This window comes from Acartia tonsa, chromosome 10 (genome assembly GCF_053477335.1).
Source record: "Acartia tonsa isolate MP-2025a chromosome 10, ASM5347733v1, whole genome shotgun sequence".
NCBI lineage: Eukaryota > Metazoa > Arthropoda > Copepoda > Calanoida > Acartiidae > Acartia > Acartia tonsa.
In genome coordinates this window covers 30,504,782-30,524,627 of record NC_137269.1, presented here as the reverse complement: position 1 = coordinate 30,524,627, position 19,846 = coordinate 30,504,782, and the positions used below count along the sequence as shown (strand labels likewise).

At 32.2% G+C, this 19,846-nt stretch overlaps 1 protein-coding gene across 2 annotated transcripts in view; it reads right to left on the bottom strand.

Moving 5' to 3' along the window:
* Window positions 1–17,790, bottom strand: part of unk (RING finger protein unk) — a 139,248-nt gene extending 121,458 nt beyond the window's left edge. Inside the window, exon 1 of one of the 2 annotated variants that reach the window (XM_080174271.1) lies at window positions 17,620–17,790. In XM_080174271.1, the coding sequence (XP_080030397.1) occupies window positions 17,620–17,648 (29 nt within the window). In that variant the 5' untranslated portion in view covers window positions 17,649–17,790. The remainder of the gene's footprint in view (window positions 1–17,619) is intronic. The other variant, XM_080174272.1, reaches the window with a different exon arrangement.
* Between the last annotated feature and the right edge of the window lie 2,056 nt (window positions 17,791–19,846).

Genomic DNA, 19,846 nt, shown 5'->3' with positions numbered 1-19,846 from the left:
TAGAGATCTCATAAGAGGGTTACAAATTGGCATTAAACAGTAGATACAAAAATATGATATTAAAATTAATAGGTATACATCCTCCATTATTTATTACCTATAGAAAATTAATGCTTCTGAGGATTATAATTTACAATTATTGTTGGAAATGTTTGGACACTGTCAGTTTGTGTCAACCAATCAAGCGACAAGTTGTCAGGCCGACGAATAAGAAATGAATTTATAAAAACTTTAAGTCCTTATATAACTTACAGTCAAAAAACCTCTCCCCCCATTAGTAAACATACAATATAATTAGCCTTTCAGATAAATTATGTGTTGAAATCTGATTTTAATTTTATTGTTTTATGAACAATCTAGTAGTCATGAATCTACTATAGTTGTATCTTCACCATTTACGCTTTAATTTTAAACAAGGAATATAATGTTTGTAGCAGCGCAGTAATAACAAGCTAACAACTTTCTAGTTAGAAGCATTGTCAACAAATCATTAAAAGACAACTTTCATTGTCAAAAAGGAATTTGTTCCTTACCAATTTTTAATCCGTCAAGGAACAAACAATAATCTTAATGATCCTTTCATGACTGTGAAACGTACGTACATACCCTAATTTTGGTTGGCTTCGCTACTACCAACACACAATATGTTACAAAACTAATCAAGGCAAAAATTACTTGAAAAATAAATTCGAATAGAACTATTTTTTAAATTTCTAAATACAAAAAAAAGCCTTCCTAAACAATTTCTAATATTTTAAAGAACAATATGCTGCTAGTAACTACCATACATAGTTAAGACGTCAAGACAAAAGTCGTACAATTAAAAAGTTGGTTGTCTGTCAATAATCTTCTAACTTGGTTAAAAGATTGTGGTGTCTATAATCCTAGACTTTTTGGGATAATAAAAAGTTATTATCCATATATAAAAGTAACACAGGGGTCTATATTCTGCACAAGATTTATTTTTTATTTTTTTCCCCTCTAGATTTTTCTTAAAAAGTAGGGGGGAATTTAAATAGAAAAATATTTAAAGAACTCGATATTTTATTTATTTTATCCCTCCTACCACACATTTTTTTAGTTTTTAACCAAGGAGGGGGGCGAAATGGAAAAAATGTTTTCAGTTTTCTTAATTTTTACATTTTTTTTCCCTCCAACCACTTATTTTTTATTCCCCCCCCCCCTGAGCCGGGGATCCCAACAGAATATACACTACTGAAGTAACAGGATCTCTGTCTGTCTGTTTGTACAAAAGGATTACGCCAACCGCTGAACTGATATGTTTACCTTCTAGAGGCCTCTAGGGATGTAGCTGCTGGTATGAGGATAATTTAATATCCCGGATACAGCCCCTGCAGGGGCTAGGTAGATATATAAAAATTGTAGCAAATAAAATGCAGCAATATGTTATAAAAAACCTGAGAAACTGCCAATAATGTGTGCTGCAACCAACCAAGTTGTGATGCATTGTTTGGAATTTACAGTAAAAAATTTAAATTAGCATTGGTTATATTTTTTCGCTATTCTAAATAATACTTTCAGATATACACAATTTAAATGGTTTACTATTTAGAATTAATGACACCCAATGAAGTTTCGACAGATCTTATTTGCTTGAAATTAGCATTTTATGAATTTTACAAATGATATTATAACTATAATTTATTTTTAGTATTTAGTCTCTCTAAATGCCTATCTGATTTGTAATATGAATTTTTGGGCTCAAAATATCCAACAAACTTTTAAAACTATAGCAAAGCATCTTTTTTAGCTACCCCACAAAAACGATCAACAACCGAAAAATTCGACACCGAAGCCAACTATAATAGCAGTGGGGGGATGGCATTCGTAGTCAAAGAATAGGGGGTTAAAAATGATGGTGGTGGAAGAATAAGAAAAAAAAGGGTCGAAAGCATTTTTTCTCGCAACAACCATTCAGAAGAATTTTACTCTCTATTGCCAACGGCGCGGCAAGCTTTTTAAATTCTGTGTTAATTCAAAACAGATATTTTATCAAAAATAGCAAAAAATGCAGTTTATGTTTAGGAAAATTGTTAAAAAATTATGAAAGACTAAATCTTGGCAGGCATTTCTAATAAATAACAGAACATGTAATTCTATTTGTTTACCTAAACTTAAAAATTGGCAAAAAAAAACATTGTTGGGTTCCTAAAACCATTTTTGTTGCTATTTATTTTTTAGTAAACATGAATAAACAATGGCTTTACAACAACCCCCTTCCCCCCTCCTTGTTACCAAGACAACCCTTTTTCGTGGTAAAAATTTGAAATATTTTAACATCTTCTAGGCAACTCTAGACGCATTTCAGACAGAGAATCATTTATTTTTGGCTTTATATTTTGTTTCATTTTTAAAAGCGAGGCTTTTTGCTTTTTAATAATTCGAGTCGGTCTGTCCGTGAAAGTCAGCACTTTAGCAATTTTAACAGGTTAGAATCGATTTTATACTTTGTATGATGATTCCTATAACCATAAGGCATGATGTTTTAATTATCCGGTTTATCTGATTTTTTAAATACTGATTCCTATTAAAGCAAGGTACAATGGTATAAGCGAAGCATCTCTATAATCAAGTCCCAATTATGTAATTAACATAATAAGTTACGTTTGTCCTAACGTTTCAGAGCTTCGATTTTATGTATGTTGTCATCCTTGTTAGTAGAGCAGCTATTGTTTAAATATGCTGAATTGTACAGCAATATGAATATTTAATTGATTTTTCTCATGTTTTCAATAATATTAACAGATTACATCAATATTTTTTTAATCTTCTAAAACAAGAATAGTGTAACACAAAACTTATATAAGATACTTAAAAATCTAAACATAATGACAAAAATACACCTTACACCATACACAGACAAATACATGAACAATAATATTTGAAATAGTATTTGAAACTACTTCATAATAATATTAAAACTACATCAAAGGGAAACTAGGAATTAGTTTCTATTACTACATTGAGACCTTTGTTTTAGAGACCCTTTGGGACATACAAATGAAGGGAAAGGCAAAAAAACAAGATAGTCGAATTAAACCCTCAAACAGATTTTAGGAGTTCAATATCTAGGCTGTAGTGACAAAATAATGGATAATCTAGCTTTAGGTAAGTTTTAGGCTATTTTCTAATAATGTTCCCTAAACCCCAACTCTTTTTCCTTCAACCTATACAAAACAGAATTGTTTAATTTCAAATAGTTGGAAATTTTTTATCTTCTAATGATCTATTCCTGTAAATTCTTTATTGAAAATTCCTATGAAACGAGTAAAATATTAATTTCACCATTTCCTCCCTGCATTTTTCAAAAACCTTTCTCTTCCCTACCCCTGCCCTCCCCCCTATAAAAACTACGCACATCACGCCCTTGCTACACGTAGGAAGCATGCACATTTATGGTCACACAAAACAAAAATTAAAAATATTAATAATAGCCAAAAGATGATGCAATAAAGAGGATATGAGTGAAGTATCCTAAAGTGGAAGAAATCCTTTCGACCTATTGGCTTTTTCTTTTCTAAATTAGACCTTAGCATACCTAACCTATACACAAGAATGGCAAAGGGGTAGTTTCACGAAGTGCACTTGAACTTAATTTAGTGAACCGCATATTTTTTCCTAGTTAATGGGTTAAACTACATTTATATAGCATATATTTGAAATAAATTCAATTTTCTACCACGTAGTTTTTAAAATATCAAGACTTGAAAATCGTCTTTTTGTGATATATGCAATTTAAAAAGACGATTTTCAAGTCTTGATATTTTCAAAACTACATGGTAGAAAATTGAAATTCTTTCAAATATATGCCATATAAATATAGTTTAACCCACTAACTACCAAAAAATATGCGGTTCAATAAATTAAGTTCAAATACATTTCGTAAAACTACCCCTTTATATTGACTATTAACCACAAAAAAAAGGTCTATTTATTTAAACTCTAAACAAGAATTCTACAATATAATCACAATTAATCCAAATCAATCAAAACCCATATGAAGGAGTTTAGACGATTTCTGCATAATTTTTCCCGCGTTTTTATAGAAACACGTCCACATGCACGTTTGCTTTCATTTCTAGAAGAGAGTGAGTGGGGCCCTTCTAGGGTGAAAATTATTGTTGTTCTTACAATCCATGGATTAGGGATGGATAATAACACCTCCTCCCTCCCTCAATAAAAATGTAATACAGTGAAGAAATTCTTCAAAGATATTAATATTATACATAAATTCAAGTTTACAAGAATATTGCAATTTATGCATGCCCCAAATTTTGAATTAATTTTTTTTATCTATCCCTATACTCTGATTACAAGCAAATTTGGGAATTCAAGGGAAGTATGACTTTAACCCCTCCCCCCACCCCAGCAGATCCCTTATTTTCAACCCTTGTCATTAAGTTTTATACACCTTTTACTTTCCCCTACTTTATATGACAGGCTAATACAGTGTCCGATTTTGTACAGTATACATATTTTCTTTGCTTTTCTTTAGCCTTAAAATATTCTAAAAGTCCAAGACAATAAGATTCTTTAAACCAAATGTCTATTTAACTTTTAGAAACAATATCAGAGTGTTGATTTGCCTTTGTACTTTTTAAAATAACATATCGGACTACTGGGTATCTGTCACTCTAATTTCACCCTAAACTCTCCCTCTCTCTATCTAACTAAAATTTTTTATAATCTAGAAATTACCGGACATAATTCTAGAGAAGCCGTGCTACAAATAACAAAATAATAGGATGCTTGTCTGTCTGTATTCGGTTTCCCCCATATTTAATCTGGACCACAAACGAATTTTTGTAAATAAAAATGTATTTTTTTTAGGTTATGTTAGATTAAGTGAAGGATAAAAGGGATAATACCCCGTAAGGATAGGATTTCGCAGGGTCAGAGGCTACTGCAGGGTCTAGTAATACAAAAATTTTAAAATGAGGGGTGGGGGGGGGGGGGTCAATTAATAGATTTGATTATAAGAAATAAATAATCTAAAATGAATTCTTTAAAAACATTTGCCTCACTAAAATCAGTGAGGCTCACTGAAAATTTAGAGGGGATAATTTTGCCTCACTAAGTTTTAGTGAGGCAAACTTGACTTTAATGAGGAAAAAGTTTTTTTATGAATTCAATCAGCCCGGAAAAAGTTTAAGAAGGACGATTTGGTTCAAAAGACACGTAGCAACAACAATCTACATGATAACTTTAAGAGATCTAAAGGAATAAGACAATGACAAGGATAAATTAATGTATATCCCCAATGAAGACACACAAATTTACCCGTTCTGTAGATTACAATTAGAGGTTGAAACGTTTAGATAATTTAAATATGAATCGTCCAATCAAAATTCAATAAAAGGCTCAAAATTTGTTAAGCAAAGAATAAGAAAACGTTGTCATGAAACTTTTGGGAATAGTGTAATAAACAGCCTAATATACCATCACTCCTTGGATAATTTTGATAATTTGCAGCACCCCTTAGAAGGCCAACCCTTTACCACATAAACAAAACACCTTTACCAAGGGGCCGCTATTCTATACAAAGGTATTTCCATAAAACGGTAAAACAATCAACTCCCCCCCCCCCCCCCATCTATTCCAATGACATTTATAACGCCATGACTGAGGGAGTCACTAAAAATCCCCCCAAAAGATTTTCTTAATATTTTGACAGAAATGTTTCACATGTGTAAATATATATCCGATATAAAGTAACTAAATACTAAATAGTATCATACTTTTATGTTTTCAAGTAAGAGTATTAGTCCGGGGCATGTTTTAGGCTATTATATGCGTCTTCCCATAAGAAATAAGTATAATGCTTAATAAGTCAAAACAGGACATTAAAATTAATGATTTGATATATTTTTTAAAAATTAATACCTAATACTTATATATCAAAATCAAAAAGAAAAGTTAAAGATCTCTAAAATGACTGGACTGATTAGGTTGTGCTTTTCTGGTAACCTACAAATATGCCCTGGGTTGGTTCAAAGCTAGTATTCTTTTAAGCTCCCAATCAAGACTACAAGACAACTATTTAATCTTGTGGATATAATTATCCTTGTCTTATTAAAATTATCTCCCAAAAAATCTTTTCTCTTTTAATCAGAGATTTTAAGGGATAAGACAATAGATGATTAGTTAAGGCATATCATCAATGGTAATAAAAAATACTCCTTTTTTATATACTAGCGGCTTCGCCCCTAGCCTCTAGAGGCTTTGCCCCAAAGGTTTCATCAACCTATTTTTGTGTTATTTAGATTTAAAAAGAAAAGAAAAAAAACATTTTTTTAAGTGGGGTATTTTTCATTTTTTTGGGGGGTTGGGGGTGTCCCACCCCCAATCAAATAGCTTAAAACCATCCCAGGACCAGTAGGTATATTCCCTGAAGAGTAGAGCCCAATCGGTTCAGTGGTTACTGAGATCTTAAACTTCAGACGGACAGACAGACATCGTTCTACTTTGTATTATAGATTAATTTAAAAGTATAATAATCATTTATAGTTTAAAGCAGCCAGTCAAGGTTTAACAAAAGTACCCAAAGATTTCAAGCCAACAAATGAGAGAATCTGTTCACAAAACTTTGGATACCAGAGTCGTCATATAAAGCCCAATGTCCCCCTCTCCCTCCTCCTTGCTTTTAATACTCGTAAAATATCATTCACTCGTTGGAAGAATTTAAACTAACAAATATTGATTTTGTTTGTGTTTAATTCTAGGGATAAATAGATAGGTGGGGTGGGTGATTGTAAATAAAAGTATCAAAAGATGATTTGCTATATGTGCCCAATTTTGTACAGTACATATTTTCTAATAGGGGCGTACCCCGAATTTTTTAAAGGACGCCTGCAAGAAATAACACGCTTTAACTGCTGAAAGACTGCCACAAGAAGACCCAATACCCCAAATTTAAAGCCTTCAGCTTCAATAACAAAAAAGTTCTAGGCATTTCAAAATAGCATTTTATGTACAATGGAATTTTTGAAAGATTTCCAATGCTCATAAAAGAAAAAACAATAAAAAACAGACATAAAATTATAACCTTATCTTTGTCAGAAACTTAGATTGCCTTTAACTGATTACATTTTTACAATAAAAACACCACATTATATACTCAAAATCTATGAAAAAAATTCGATTTAAATTGCATTTTAAACGAAAATCATAGCGGAAATAAAGGGGTAAACTAATACAAGCTTAGCTGTGATTGGTTGTTAAGCTGATTCAGCCTTCTGATTGGCTATAGTACATTCGGTACAACGCAAGTAAAACTTAATTTTTTTTAATGATTTTGACTATAAAAATGGGTATTTTTATTGTAAAAATATAATTAGTTACTGAAAACCTAAATTTATGACAAAAATAATCTTATAATTTTGTTTCTAGGCCACGTAGTTTAATTTCAAAGTTTTTAACATGAGCATTACAATTCTTTCAAAATTTCCATTGTACATAAAATGTCTAGAACTTTTTTGTTATAGAAGCTGAAGGCTTCAAATTTGGGGTATTTGGTATACTTGTGGCAGTCTTTCAGCAGTTAAAGCGTGGTATTTCTTGCAGGCTTCCTTTAAGGTTTATTTAATTGAATATAAGGTGGGGGTGGGGGAATCCATTGTATCTCTGTAATCTTTAAAACATATAGAAATCTAAAACTTTAGAAACAGGATTTATATGCACAATGAAAAACATAAAAAAAATAAACTCATTTTTATCCAAAACTTTGAAATATATATAGTTTATTAATAAAAATGGTTTTATAATCAAGGATTACAATATGCATAAGAAAAGCTGGCTCACATGAAGGAGACTAGCACCGAAATCGAAGAATGAAGAAAGCTAGCACCAAATGTCTTAAAGTGAAGAAAGCTAGCACCTAATGTTTTGACCCTTCTTAATTGTATTATGTGTTAATCCTATTATATAAAGTAGTAAGCGTTTTTTGTCTGTTCCGAAGGATCTCGCTAACCGCTGAACCGATATTGTTCTCCTTTACAGAGAAGCTTCTTATAGGTCCTGGGAAGGTTTTAAACTATTTTTCGAGAGGGTGTCTTAACCCCCCTCTCCCCCCAAAAATAATATTTATAACTCTTTGGAAACTCAAATTTAAAATAGGATGAGGTCAACTTTTCCTTCTCCCACCAGTGCAGTGCCCCTAGAGGCTTCTAGGGGCGTAGCCGCTAGTAATACATAAATTGCTCCTCCCTTTTTCTCACACAAAATATGTCACGGCCCTTTTACACCTAAAATCCCTCCCACTATTAGAAATCTTGTAAATATTAAGGATGAAGAATCCTAGCACCAAATGGTGTAGAATGAAGGAAACTAGCACCGGTGCTAGTCTCCTTCATGTGAGCCGAAAAGCTTATTTATTGCATGGCACAGTCGTAATAATTATGTAGTAGCTGCGCTACTTAAATATAACGTTTATCTTTCCCTTTACCCCTAGCTTTAACCCTTAAAAGGGGGCACTAAAGGGCTATATGTACATCTGTCTTATGTTAGACTTAATATTGCTTGCACTATTTGCAAAAAAAAAAGGGGGTGGGAGGAGTAGTGTTTAGATTAATAGGAAACTCCTAGAATGCAGTGATCTTAAGTTATAAGGCAATGGGCGACAAATTGATATCCATCGCAAATGAGGATAAAAAAAATTACCCCTTCTGTGGAGAAAGAAAATTAGCTGGAAATTTCCGACACTAGTTTAGAACAAACCAATCAGAACTTAAAAGTAGCTAAAGTTTTGAGATAAAGGAAAAAAGGGTTTAAAAAATCTACCTATTTCTTTTTATAGTAGCCTAGAATTTGAAAGTTGGAAAGATCTTTATTCTTTTATGATTGATTTCAATTTGTCCTTAAATTCTAAACTTTTTTGAAAATAAATTGAAAGTATGGACTATCTTTTTAAGGGTATTCATTGGGAGGGGTTGTATAAGGGCATTTCCACTGAAATATCACGTTTCCTTTCATTTCATTGTAGTAATAAAGTTTTTACGGAAATTAACCAAAAATAAATGGTAGCCAAAGCTTTACTGAAAGAACATTTCAAATGAAATAATCAATGTAGATATATAAATAAAATGTTTTAAAGAGTAGGTACTCTATAATTGGGGTAATTCATTTTCATATGTACGACTTATAAATGTATTAAAATTCAGATCGAGTTCATAGATTGTTGAAGCAGCAATAATATTAATTTTTGTTTAACATACCCTTAAACCTTTTCAGGAAAAATACAAAGCTTTAAAGACCCCAAGAATCTTACAGACTGACAGACAGACACATGAACAAACATCCAACTACTTTGGTAAGTGTATAAAATATTCGAGAGGGGACAAGGAGCTGTTTATTACACAAGTCCCCAAAGTTTTATAATAACGTTTTTTTACTCGTTGGCAGAAGGGATAATTTTGTATATTGACATTGGGGATGTACATCCATTAGTCGGCCATTGTCTTATCCCTTTTGATGTCTGGAAATCAGTGTTTCGGAGCCGTTTGATTTTGGTGCGGCTCCAGCTCCGGCTCCGGCTCCAACCTAAAATCAAGAAAAACTCGACATATATTTTCCCCCATAAAAAAAATATTTTTTATTTTTGACTTTTGAAGGTTGTAAAAGTTCAATTTTTGATAAAAAAGGACTTGAAAAACTTAAAAAGGGCATTTGCACATGACAAAACAGAGTTACCAAATTAAAATTTATAAAAAATCTCGTTATTTATCTAGTCCAGAGCCGGAGCCGTTTTTTAACGAAAATAACGGCTCCGGATCCAGCAAAATATAGCGGCTCCACGGCTCCCGGCTGCGAAACACTGCTAGAAATATCAACATAGTAGAAACACTTTAATAAATAAAGACCCCCCCCCCCTCCTTAGTCACCCCCCCCCCCATACTTTTGCTTTCAATTATCTCCCTTTATATCTGCCAATAAAATATTATTACTATAGGACATCTAATAAGTATCATCAGAGTTGTTCTAGATTTGTCAAAAACGGGTTTTTCAACCAGATTAGTTTCCATGAAAACGAATGGCTTTTTTGAAATGAAAAAGCTAACTCCATTAACCGGAATTCAAGCACACAAAATAGAAACTCCCTCTTAAGGCAAGTTATATTAATTGCATGCTGATTTCTGTATCAATGTGGCATAATTTTGTAACCTTGTATCCAAGATTAAGGCAATTTTAAGACGGTTTATGTAGAATATTTTTATCTTTTACTCAAAATTAGTTATTCTCAATAATTTCTTAGCCTTGTTAACTTCGCAATTTTACATTTTGTCTTCCTTGTTAGTAGCGAGGTTAATCTATATTCTATAATTCAGTTTGTCTGTCTGTCCATCAGGAGGTAAAACGATGATAAAAAAGTGATATTCTCGATTGTCACACTAAAGATAGTCTTCTGACATTTTCCTGTATACAACTCACTTTGTCAGTTGGTCTGTCAATCTTGCTAACAAAGATTTTATAAAGGTTTCGTGATTTTCTACTCTATATCATATTCATTCAACTCTATTTCTTTCAATTTTTAATGATCACTGAATTTTTTTTCCGTGCCTCACTTTGTCCATCCATGTGATTTTGTGCTTCGCTATTTAAGGATGTTGTCATCCTTGTTAATTCAATGCTTCGTTAATTATTGTGATCTGGGTTTGGTTTCTTCCAATTACAATTCTCTTATATCATATAAGGACAATCATATCTTTTACTTATATAAAATAGTAATTTTTTTGCCTGCATCTGAAGATCTCGGAAAATGTTAGTTCAAATTGGTTCTACTTCTTCTTGATAAAGCTTAAGATCTAGCTAACCGATCAATCAATACTTTTAAGAAATATCACTTACGGTCATATCAAGGAGAGAGGCCAACAGTCCTTCTATAATACAAGTCAAGTAGCTTGATGTCTGTCTGTCCGTCCGTCCGTCTGAAGCTTAAGATCTCGGTAACCACTGAACCGATTGGATTCTACTCAAAAATGAAAACTTCCCCCCCCCCATTTTTTTTTGCAGAAGATTTCCTTGGTCCTTTTATTTTTTTTGCAGAAGATTTCCTTGGCCTTTTTTTTGCAGAAGATTTCCTTGGTCCTTTTTTTTCTTCTGAAGATTTCCTTGGTCCTTTTACGAATTTCACCTTAATTTTTTTTAACACCTCTTGGGGCAAAGCCCCTAGAGGCTAGGGGCGAAGCCGCTAGTATAAAATAAAGTAACAGGACGTTTATCTTTTTGTTTGTTTGTACCGAAGGATCTTGCTAACCTCTGAACCGATATGGTTCTCCTTTGGAATGTAGCTTCTCACTGGCCTGGGAAGGTTTAAAACTATTTTGGGGAAGGTTACCACCACCCTCCCAAGATAAATCTTAAAAGTTCAAGTGACATACGCTAATTTCTAATCTTTAAATATAAACTGGAAAACATGAATACCCAATATTCTAGGCTGGTTGGTTTAGGTCCACATACAGGGTGCGCCACATAAATCCGGACTTTTTTTAAACGGCCATAGCGCCAAAACTACTTGACCAATCAGGACGTTTGACCCCACTATAAAAAGCTTAGGTAATGACCTTTTTGCCCATGAAAATCTTTGGACGATGGAGGACGTGTACGCCGAGCTGGCCGCGCATATATTCAACAAGGCAGATTCGAATTGCGCAGATAAATTACCGTGGATTTATGACTTGGGCCTACTAAATCTGACCTCAGCCCATCTGTAGGTGAGATGGACTAATGTAACTTGCTGGAGATACTAACAGATACCTAGTGAAAACACTAGAAAAGACTAGAGCTCTCTATCCCAGCTGACTTGGATGTAGTGCTCCGACAAAGTGGATCGTGGTAGATTTTAAGATGTCAAAAACGTCAAAAATCTTGAAAATTTCTCGGTTCTTGACTTTAGGGGCCCATATGGAACCTTGAAACTTGTTTTAGACTATGTATTGCGCTGATAACCCTATCTTAATCTTCATGCCATTTTTAAAAAGATATAAAACGTTGTTCTAGCTTAACTGTGGCCCAAATGAGAGCCGCCGTGTCAAAGAGTAGCTTAAAAGATGGGTTAATTTGGATCCTGCTGTTACTCACTCCTTAAGGATATGTGGCCTCCCAGCAGCCCCGATCTTAATCCAATGGACTTTTGAGCCTGGAGCGCCATTAAAGCATGAACCAATAGACGCGCCCATACCAAGAAGACCTCTCTCACTGCTCCTATCATGGAGAACTTCGCCTGCTTGAACAGGGATATGGTGACCAGGGTCGGCGGGCGGTTCAGGGGGCAGGTAGAGGCGATGATTGAGGCTGGCGGCGATTTTATTGAATATTCTAATAGTCTTATACCTAGTTTGCTTTCCAGTTTTTAAAATTCCATAAAATCTTTAAAATTGACGATTTTATGTTCATTTGTTTAAAAATAAGAAAAAGTCCGGATTTATGTGGCGCACCCTGTACATACATTATTCAACACTTTATATCAAGTCACAAAATTTAGGAAAGTTTGAGAATATCCTGCGCTATAGGTGTATTACAAAAATTCTAAGCCAGACTGAAATAAAGGGGGATGCTGCATGCTAACTTTAATTTTAAGCTTTGGGTCTGTGGGGGGAAGGGGCTTATTCAGAATAAGTGGAGGGTTATTAGAAGCAAACTTCAAACTCAAGCTTTAATAGTTAAAAAGTACTGATGGTCGCCCTTGGCCTTTATATCGCTCTTACAAAATAAAAGATTAATATTAGCTTCCTAAAAAAGCATCTAGCATAAAAAAGCTAATAATGTTTTAGACTGAAACAATAACACTTTTATATCAAATATATGAAAGTGACAGGATGTGTGTGAGTCTATCTGTCTAAACATGGAAGGATCTTAGTATCCCTTGGACGGTTATTGTTCTCCTTTACAGTAAAGCTTTTCATAGGTCATGGAAAGCTTAAAATTATTTTGAGGGAGTGTACCTACACACCCTTCCCAAAAAAAATCGTCCCTCGAAAAAAGTAATTCCCAAAAAATTTTATTATTTAATTTTTAATTTAACCCCTTATTCTTTTCTCAAGGATTTGATTATTTAGTTTATATCAAACTCAAATAACCTGAACTGTCCATAAGTATCTGAAAAGAACTAGTTTTGCTTGGCTCAAATTCGCAGGAATAGCCAAGAATATCAATGTTCTCTTTTCAAATCAAATCCAATAATATTCCCACAATGATGTAAAAAAAAATGAATTATTAGCCATAAAAAGTATTTTAGGATTTAATTTTTTAAAACTTTTGAATCCTATGTTTAGTATGTAGTATTCCTATTATATTAACTAGCGGCTACGCCCCTAGAGGCGATTTCTCTTAGGAGGGTAGTGGTAATCTCTTCTAAAATAGTTATAAACCTTCCATCGCCTATAAGAAGCTATTTTGTAAAGCAGAACCAAATTGATTCAGCGGTTAGCGAGATCCTTCGGTACAAGCAAACAGACATCCTGTCACTTTAAAATAAGGATTTGGTTTCAATTTTAGAGTGTTCCAGGATGGTTTTCGGCCATTTTTCTTCCCTACCCTCTCCGTTCAAAAACAGAGCCCCTAGATTCCCACAACCGCAAAAGTATGCAAATGAATTCTAACTTAATGTATTGTTGACTAAAAACAGGTGTTTGACATCTTGGCAGGGGATAGTTCCAATATCATTAACAAACCTCGTCGTTCTAGAGACATTAAAACCAGTGCCTACTGCTTCTATTAAAGTGTAAGAAGATTGCCTTTTCCAAAATAAGGATAAAGTCTTGAACTCAACATTTCTATAATCTATTTTGTGCAGGGATTTTAAGAGATAAGACAATAAATTAATGTAGAATCTAAATATTGATAAACAATATTAACCCTTCTGTATATTAAAATCATTGGTTGAAAGGTTTAAACACTGAAAGTTTAAACAAACCAATCAAAATAGAGTACCCAAAGTTATTATTACAGCAAATGAAGGAAAGTGTGTTAATACGCTATAAAACAAATCATAATTTTTGTATGAAGCCTAATCAATAATTTCCGTCCAAATTTCTTCAGAGAAATTCCAAGTTTGAATTATTTCATCAGACAAATAATTTCTTTTTTTTAGATTTAAGCAAGGATAACAAAATCCATAATAGTGAAACTCAACAAATCAGATATAAGGACAAATGAATATTCATATATGTATAGACTGTAAATATTGAAGAAACAGAATATATTTTCAAGTATGGCTTCGAAACCGATTAATATCCGATGGATTAAAAACGGTACTAAGCCATACTAAAAAAAATATGTATCGTATCGTTATATGTCTAGTTTTCTGCGGCATCTCGGGGCTAACAAAACTAGTTTTAATCTAATAATTATATTTTTATATCCACGGAAAGTTGTTTATAATACGATGCGATAAATACCTTAATAAAAATAAGGATATAGACGTTTAGAATGTACAAAGCTCTGATTATCTGAAGTAAGGATTCAGATGCACACGGAAATATGAATGTACCCAGAGATTCCTTGATATGATTTTGAAATATTACCTTAATATCCTAAGACTCCCCATTTAAAAAAAGGTAATAGTACAAATACTTCTTTTAAAAAGCTAATATCATAATGGGTAGAAAATCATTGTTTACAATGAAAATCACCTAATAATCATAATTAAACATAATTTCTATGTTCCGCCATTATATAAATTGTACTATAGCTAAATTTGGCTTAGAATTACAAATATCTAAACTTGAACATTTTTGTTTTTGCAAAATTTTCATGAGTAAAAGGAATGTTAAAGTAAGTGTGGAAAAGTAAGGGGATAATGACCTTAAGTATTATTTGGTATGTATGCCAGTTATTATGAATTTTTAACTTCTTATACCTGCCTAATATTTTTACTTTTCAGAAAGAAAGAAATTAAGAAAATCATAAATTTTTAGATAATAGGTGAAAAACAGCTCAATTAAACACTTCCCTGGACCAAAGTAAGCTATATTTTAAAGGAGAACCATCCCTTAGGCATACAAACAGACAGACATCATATTAATTTTACACAAAAATACTACCAAACTTATTTCTTGCAAATGACCATGACTCTGCATCCCTGCTAAATATTACGCAAATTGAACAAGTCTGCAAATGTCTGCAAATTTCTTGGGGATGTGCTCACAAAATAACCCAAAAGTTTTAACATTTAATAAGCAAAATTCATAATATGATAAAAAGATTTTAATTTGAAATTTGAAAAATAGAAATATTTAAACAAATATGCAATATCTATGTAATCAAGAAACTGTAAAATAGTTGATATTTTTTATCTGTAAAACAAGACACTTTACGTCCAGTGCTAACGAATCATTCTACCCTTTAAACAATTAAGTTGTTCTTTTAGCCCTTTCAAAATACAACATTGAACTCAAGATCTATGGACACTAAGCCAACAGGGCTCCATTCCTGTGAGATCCTTACCCTACCAACGCACTACCCAGTAGTTTAATAAAACATACCAACCCTAAAAGTTTCCCAAATATGTATTCCCCCCCCCCCAAAAAAAAAAAAAAAACTTGGCCACGCTACAACTGTGCGCAAACATTTTTGTTTTCTGTGCAATATTGTATGAAAAAGTTTTAAACTTGAGCGAGGCAAGTATTAGATTTCTTATTAAAATTAATTCTCATTTTGAAAGATTTTTAGTTGAATAGCTAATCTATAATTATAATCTTCCCTTCCATTTTCTTTATTGTTTTGAGGAAGGCAATTCAATATCTCATTAACATTCTACTGGACAATTTTTTGGTACGCTACTTGTTGATGTTTTCTTCCTTGCTACCATTTTACACGAATTTTATTGTACAATACATACAACTAAGCATGAATGTAAGAGAACAAAAGTACTTTCAAATAGTTACATCACCTTACATTACCATGTAACCAACTTACAAAAAAAAATTATGGGTAATTGGCAAGGATGAAAACTTGCAAAGCTATAACAACAACTTCAATAAAAAAAATATATTGTGACAAAATATTGTCTCCCTTTGCTATATTTAATATTTCATATCCGTTAGTCGGTCAGACAGGAGATTTATTCTTGTTATAAGGTAGATGGAGGCAAAACTCTATCTTGAAATAAGGTTCTTTGACTGACTGTAAAACTAAAAACAAATAGTTTAAACTGGCAATAAATGAATGTTGTCATCTTTTTTATTTCCAGCATATTATTTTATTATACTAGCGGCTGCCCCCCTAGTATCCAGAGGCTGCCTCTCTAGCATCTAGCGGCACTGTGCCTATGGTGTATAAAAGCATAAAAATAAAGTCAAACCATCTCAAGTCTATAATCTAAAAAATAATACAGCCTAATTCCATTCCAGGGCCTAAGTGAAGCTTCCATAAAATGAAGAACTCAATCCTTACTACTATAACAAGAATTTGTGACATAATATCAATTAAAATGAAGGACATGCCATAACATTTTAAATTGAATACAAAAAATACATTTAGAAGAAAAAAATTAAATAGTGTGTGAAAAACAAGAGGGGGCCCGGGGGGGGGGGGAAGTTTTAACACATTTGCGAAAACAGTGAGTATAGGCTTTATCTTTGCACTGAGAGGATAGGCTATTAGGGATAAAATCATTCATATACGATAAATTTTCCCAAGTTTTAAGATTTTTTGGATAGGCCTCCAGGTGGTCTCTGGAAAGGTAAAAATCAAAATAAATTTTTTGTTGTTGAAAAGTTAGAGGTCATTTTATATAACAAAATATGCATATTTTTAAATGTTATTTACATATTTGAAGTAAAAAGATGCATGTTTTGTTAATAAGTTGACCTCTATCTCTTTTTAAAAAAATAATTTCCCTTTTACCTGTCCAGAGACCTACTGGAGGCATGCAGCTCTTGTACCTTGAGGCCTGCAGTTCCTGAACCTGGAGGCCTATCCAAAAAAGCTCAAAACTTGGGAAAATTCATCATATATGAATGATTTTATCTATAATAACATATCCTCTCAGTCTAAAGATAAAGCCTATACTCACTGTTTACGCAAATGTATCAAAACTTCCCCCCACTCTTGCTCCAGAGAAAATTTGTTACACTATTTAGAACATTAAGAAATCTAGGTATCATTTTAAACGATTTAATTCTTAACTTAGGTAATTCATAACGATATTGTCAAAATAAAAATTAAGAAAAAAAGATTAACGTAAAAGTAGCATTGTTACCAAAATATAATTCTCAAAAGCAATTAAATTCAAAATTGTCGATAATTTACCTACCTCTAACAGAAGGAAAATGGACAAAATTTAAGTTTTTAATTGAGTTAATTACTTTGGCTGTCTCAATTTAAAAATGCTCTAAAATTTCAAATTGGACTATAAATGCTCTTTTTTTATTAGATGCATTAAATTTATTTTAGAGGATTTTGTCTAGAGAATCATTTCAAACTTGTTAATGGGAAAAATTTGAAAATTAAATGAGATGTAGAAACATAATAAGATTTTAAAAAAACAAATTTTATTGTCACAAAAACTTTTCCCTACCGCCCCTATTTTAATCTTTTAAGGAGGGCGCTAGGGAAGGGAAGGGGCTAGAGCAATGGGTGCTTAATAATTTATAATCTTACTTTTGCATAACTTCTTGGGCTGAATCCATTTTGCTAAATCTTGGTTTATTTTTCTCTCTTTAATATTGAACTTTATATTAATATATTTTCACATCAATAGTCTTTCTCACTAATTAAATCACTAAATAATACGCAGAGTTTTTATGCTAACTTTGATAGTTCAAAAATTCTAATTCACATATATCCAATAATCCTTCAAATTATAATATTTTAATAAGCAGAAGCGATAATTTTAACTAACAATCACATATCATCACACATACAATCTGAAAAATATAATGATCGTCATCAAATATAAATAATAACATTAATATCAAATTTTGTTCCAAATTAAGCAGATATTATTTATAAATCAATGCGTGAAAAACAAAACAGAAAAAGAATGGAAAAGGAATTCAAAGTTATTAATATTCACTAAAAACGGAATGGCAAACATACTGATGGAGGTAAGCTTATGTGCGCTCCATCTTACTTATCAGATATTAATATTTTATTTAGTTTTCGGATTAGAATTAAATAACACATTTTATGAGGACGCCGCGTATGAAGGCATGAGTCACAGACTGCATGAATAACTTCAAGCAGAAGATCCATGCAATAGCTACTTGATTCTTCGAGAGGATCGATTGGTCAACTTAGCCTAAAACCTATGATAGGGCCTAGCTATATATGAAGCTGCAAATCCAAGACACATAAACTCTTTTAATGGTACGACAATTAGACATGTAAAATAAATAAAAATTATCTTAATTAAAATCTACTAAATAAACTCATTGAAATACAAAACTAAGCAATTAATTAATTTAAATTAAACTAGGTAGTTCTAAATAAAATTCACGACTATTTAACTTATAAGACCAAGTTTCCTTCATCTAATAAAGCTAGATGTTGTATTTGTGGTAGAATGACTTTAACTAAGTAACATATTATACTTATAGTGTAGTTACATAATCAAAATCTGACAAAACAAAAATACAATATATACGTATATATAAAAGAATAGTACATGAAATCGTCACGTTTTTTGACACAAAATATAAATTTATCACTAAAATCAAAACAAATTTTACTTCTAAGTTGTTTTAAAATACAAATAATCACGAAATTATCAGCTGACAACTGCTGGGTGCAATGGTTCGAGCCTTGGAAAATTGTGGACTAGGAGGAAAACGAATGTGTTTTTGGATCCCATACCAAAACAGAGTGCACACAAAGTTATTTTATCATATTTCTATTTCTTGACAGATATTTCATCTAATTTCTTTGATATAATTAAATCGTTTTGTTATTTCTAATTTTACTTTCATTCATTTTACTACAATTATTTTTAGTTTTAAAGTTATCTTATTAACAAAATATTTCTATACAATAAAAGTTGTATGCTCTGTGGGGCCCAAATATTTTGGTATACGTTGCCTGATTGCCTTCAAAAATAAAATTAAAACTTATGAATATATTTAAACTCTAATCAAAGTTTTAACCATAAAACCTATTTTTTGTCTCTAAATATTTTATGAATAAAAAAACGATAAAGTTTAGACTTTAGTAAAGATGAATAATAAATTATTTTTGGCTATTATGACTAAAATAAATCTGGCAACATAATTGACGCAATGACGGAGTTGAACTTCACGACGTTATTTCTGCTGCAACAAATGCGGGAAGAGTTTATTTATCACGTGACTAAATGAGACATTGTGATTGGTGGATATTTGTAGCAGACAACATCTGGCCATTGCAATACTTGTCTGCATGCAAGAGGGTAAAATCAAAATAGAATTGCGTATTTAGAAATTAGGTATATCTGTTTGAATGTAGCGGAGGGAAATAATTAATGGACTTCCTGAGAAAGTTGTAAATAACGAATATTAATCCTCTTATTTAATCGATGTAAAGCTGCCAGTAGTAAGTAATTCTAAAATGGTGTGTGGATGGATAAAATATTATTTAGTGTTCTTGTATACCTATTATATGAATGAAGAAAACAGACACTATTCACACCTTCATCGGCATTGAAATGTTTGGTTATTGTCGGTTTCGTGACATGGCCTCTTAAGGCGCCGTATTTTCACAGAAGCCTTTCACTGTGGTCGGGCTCTAACCCTTTGGGTCAAATTGCCCAACTCTGCTTTGCTTGGAAATAATTAACCTAACCTAAAACACCTATCTAAAGCTACTTTGAAAATACAACGAAATTCCCATAAGAGGCGATGTCACGAAACTGACA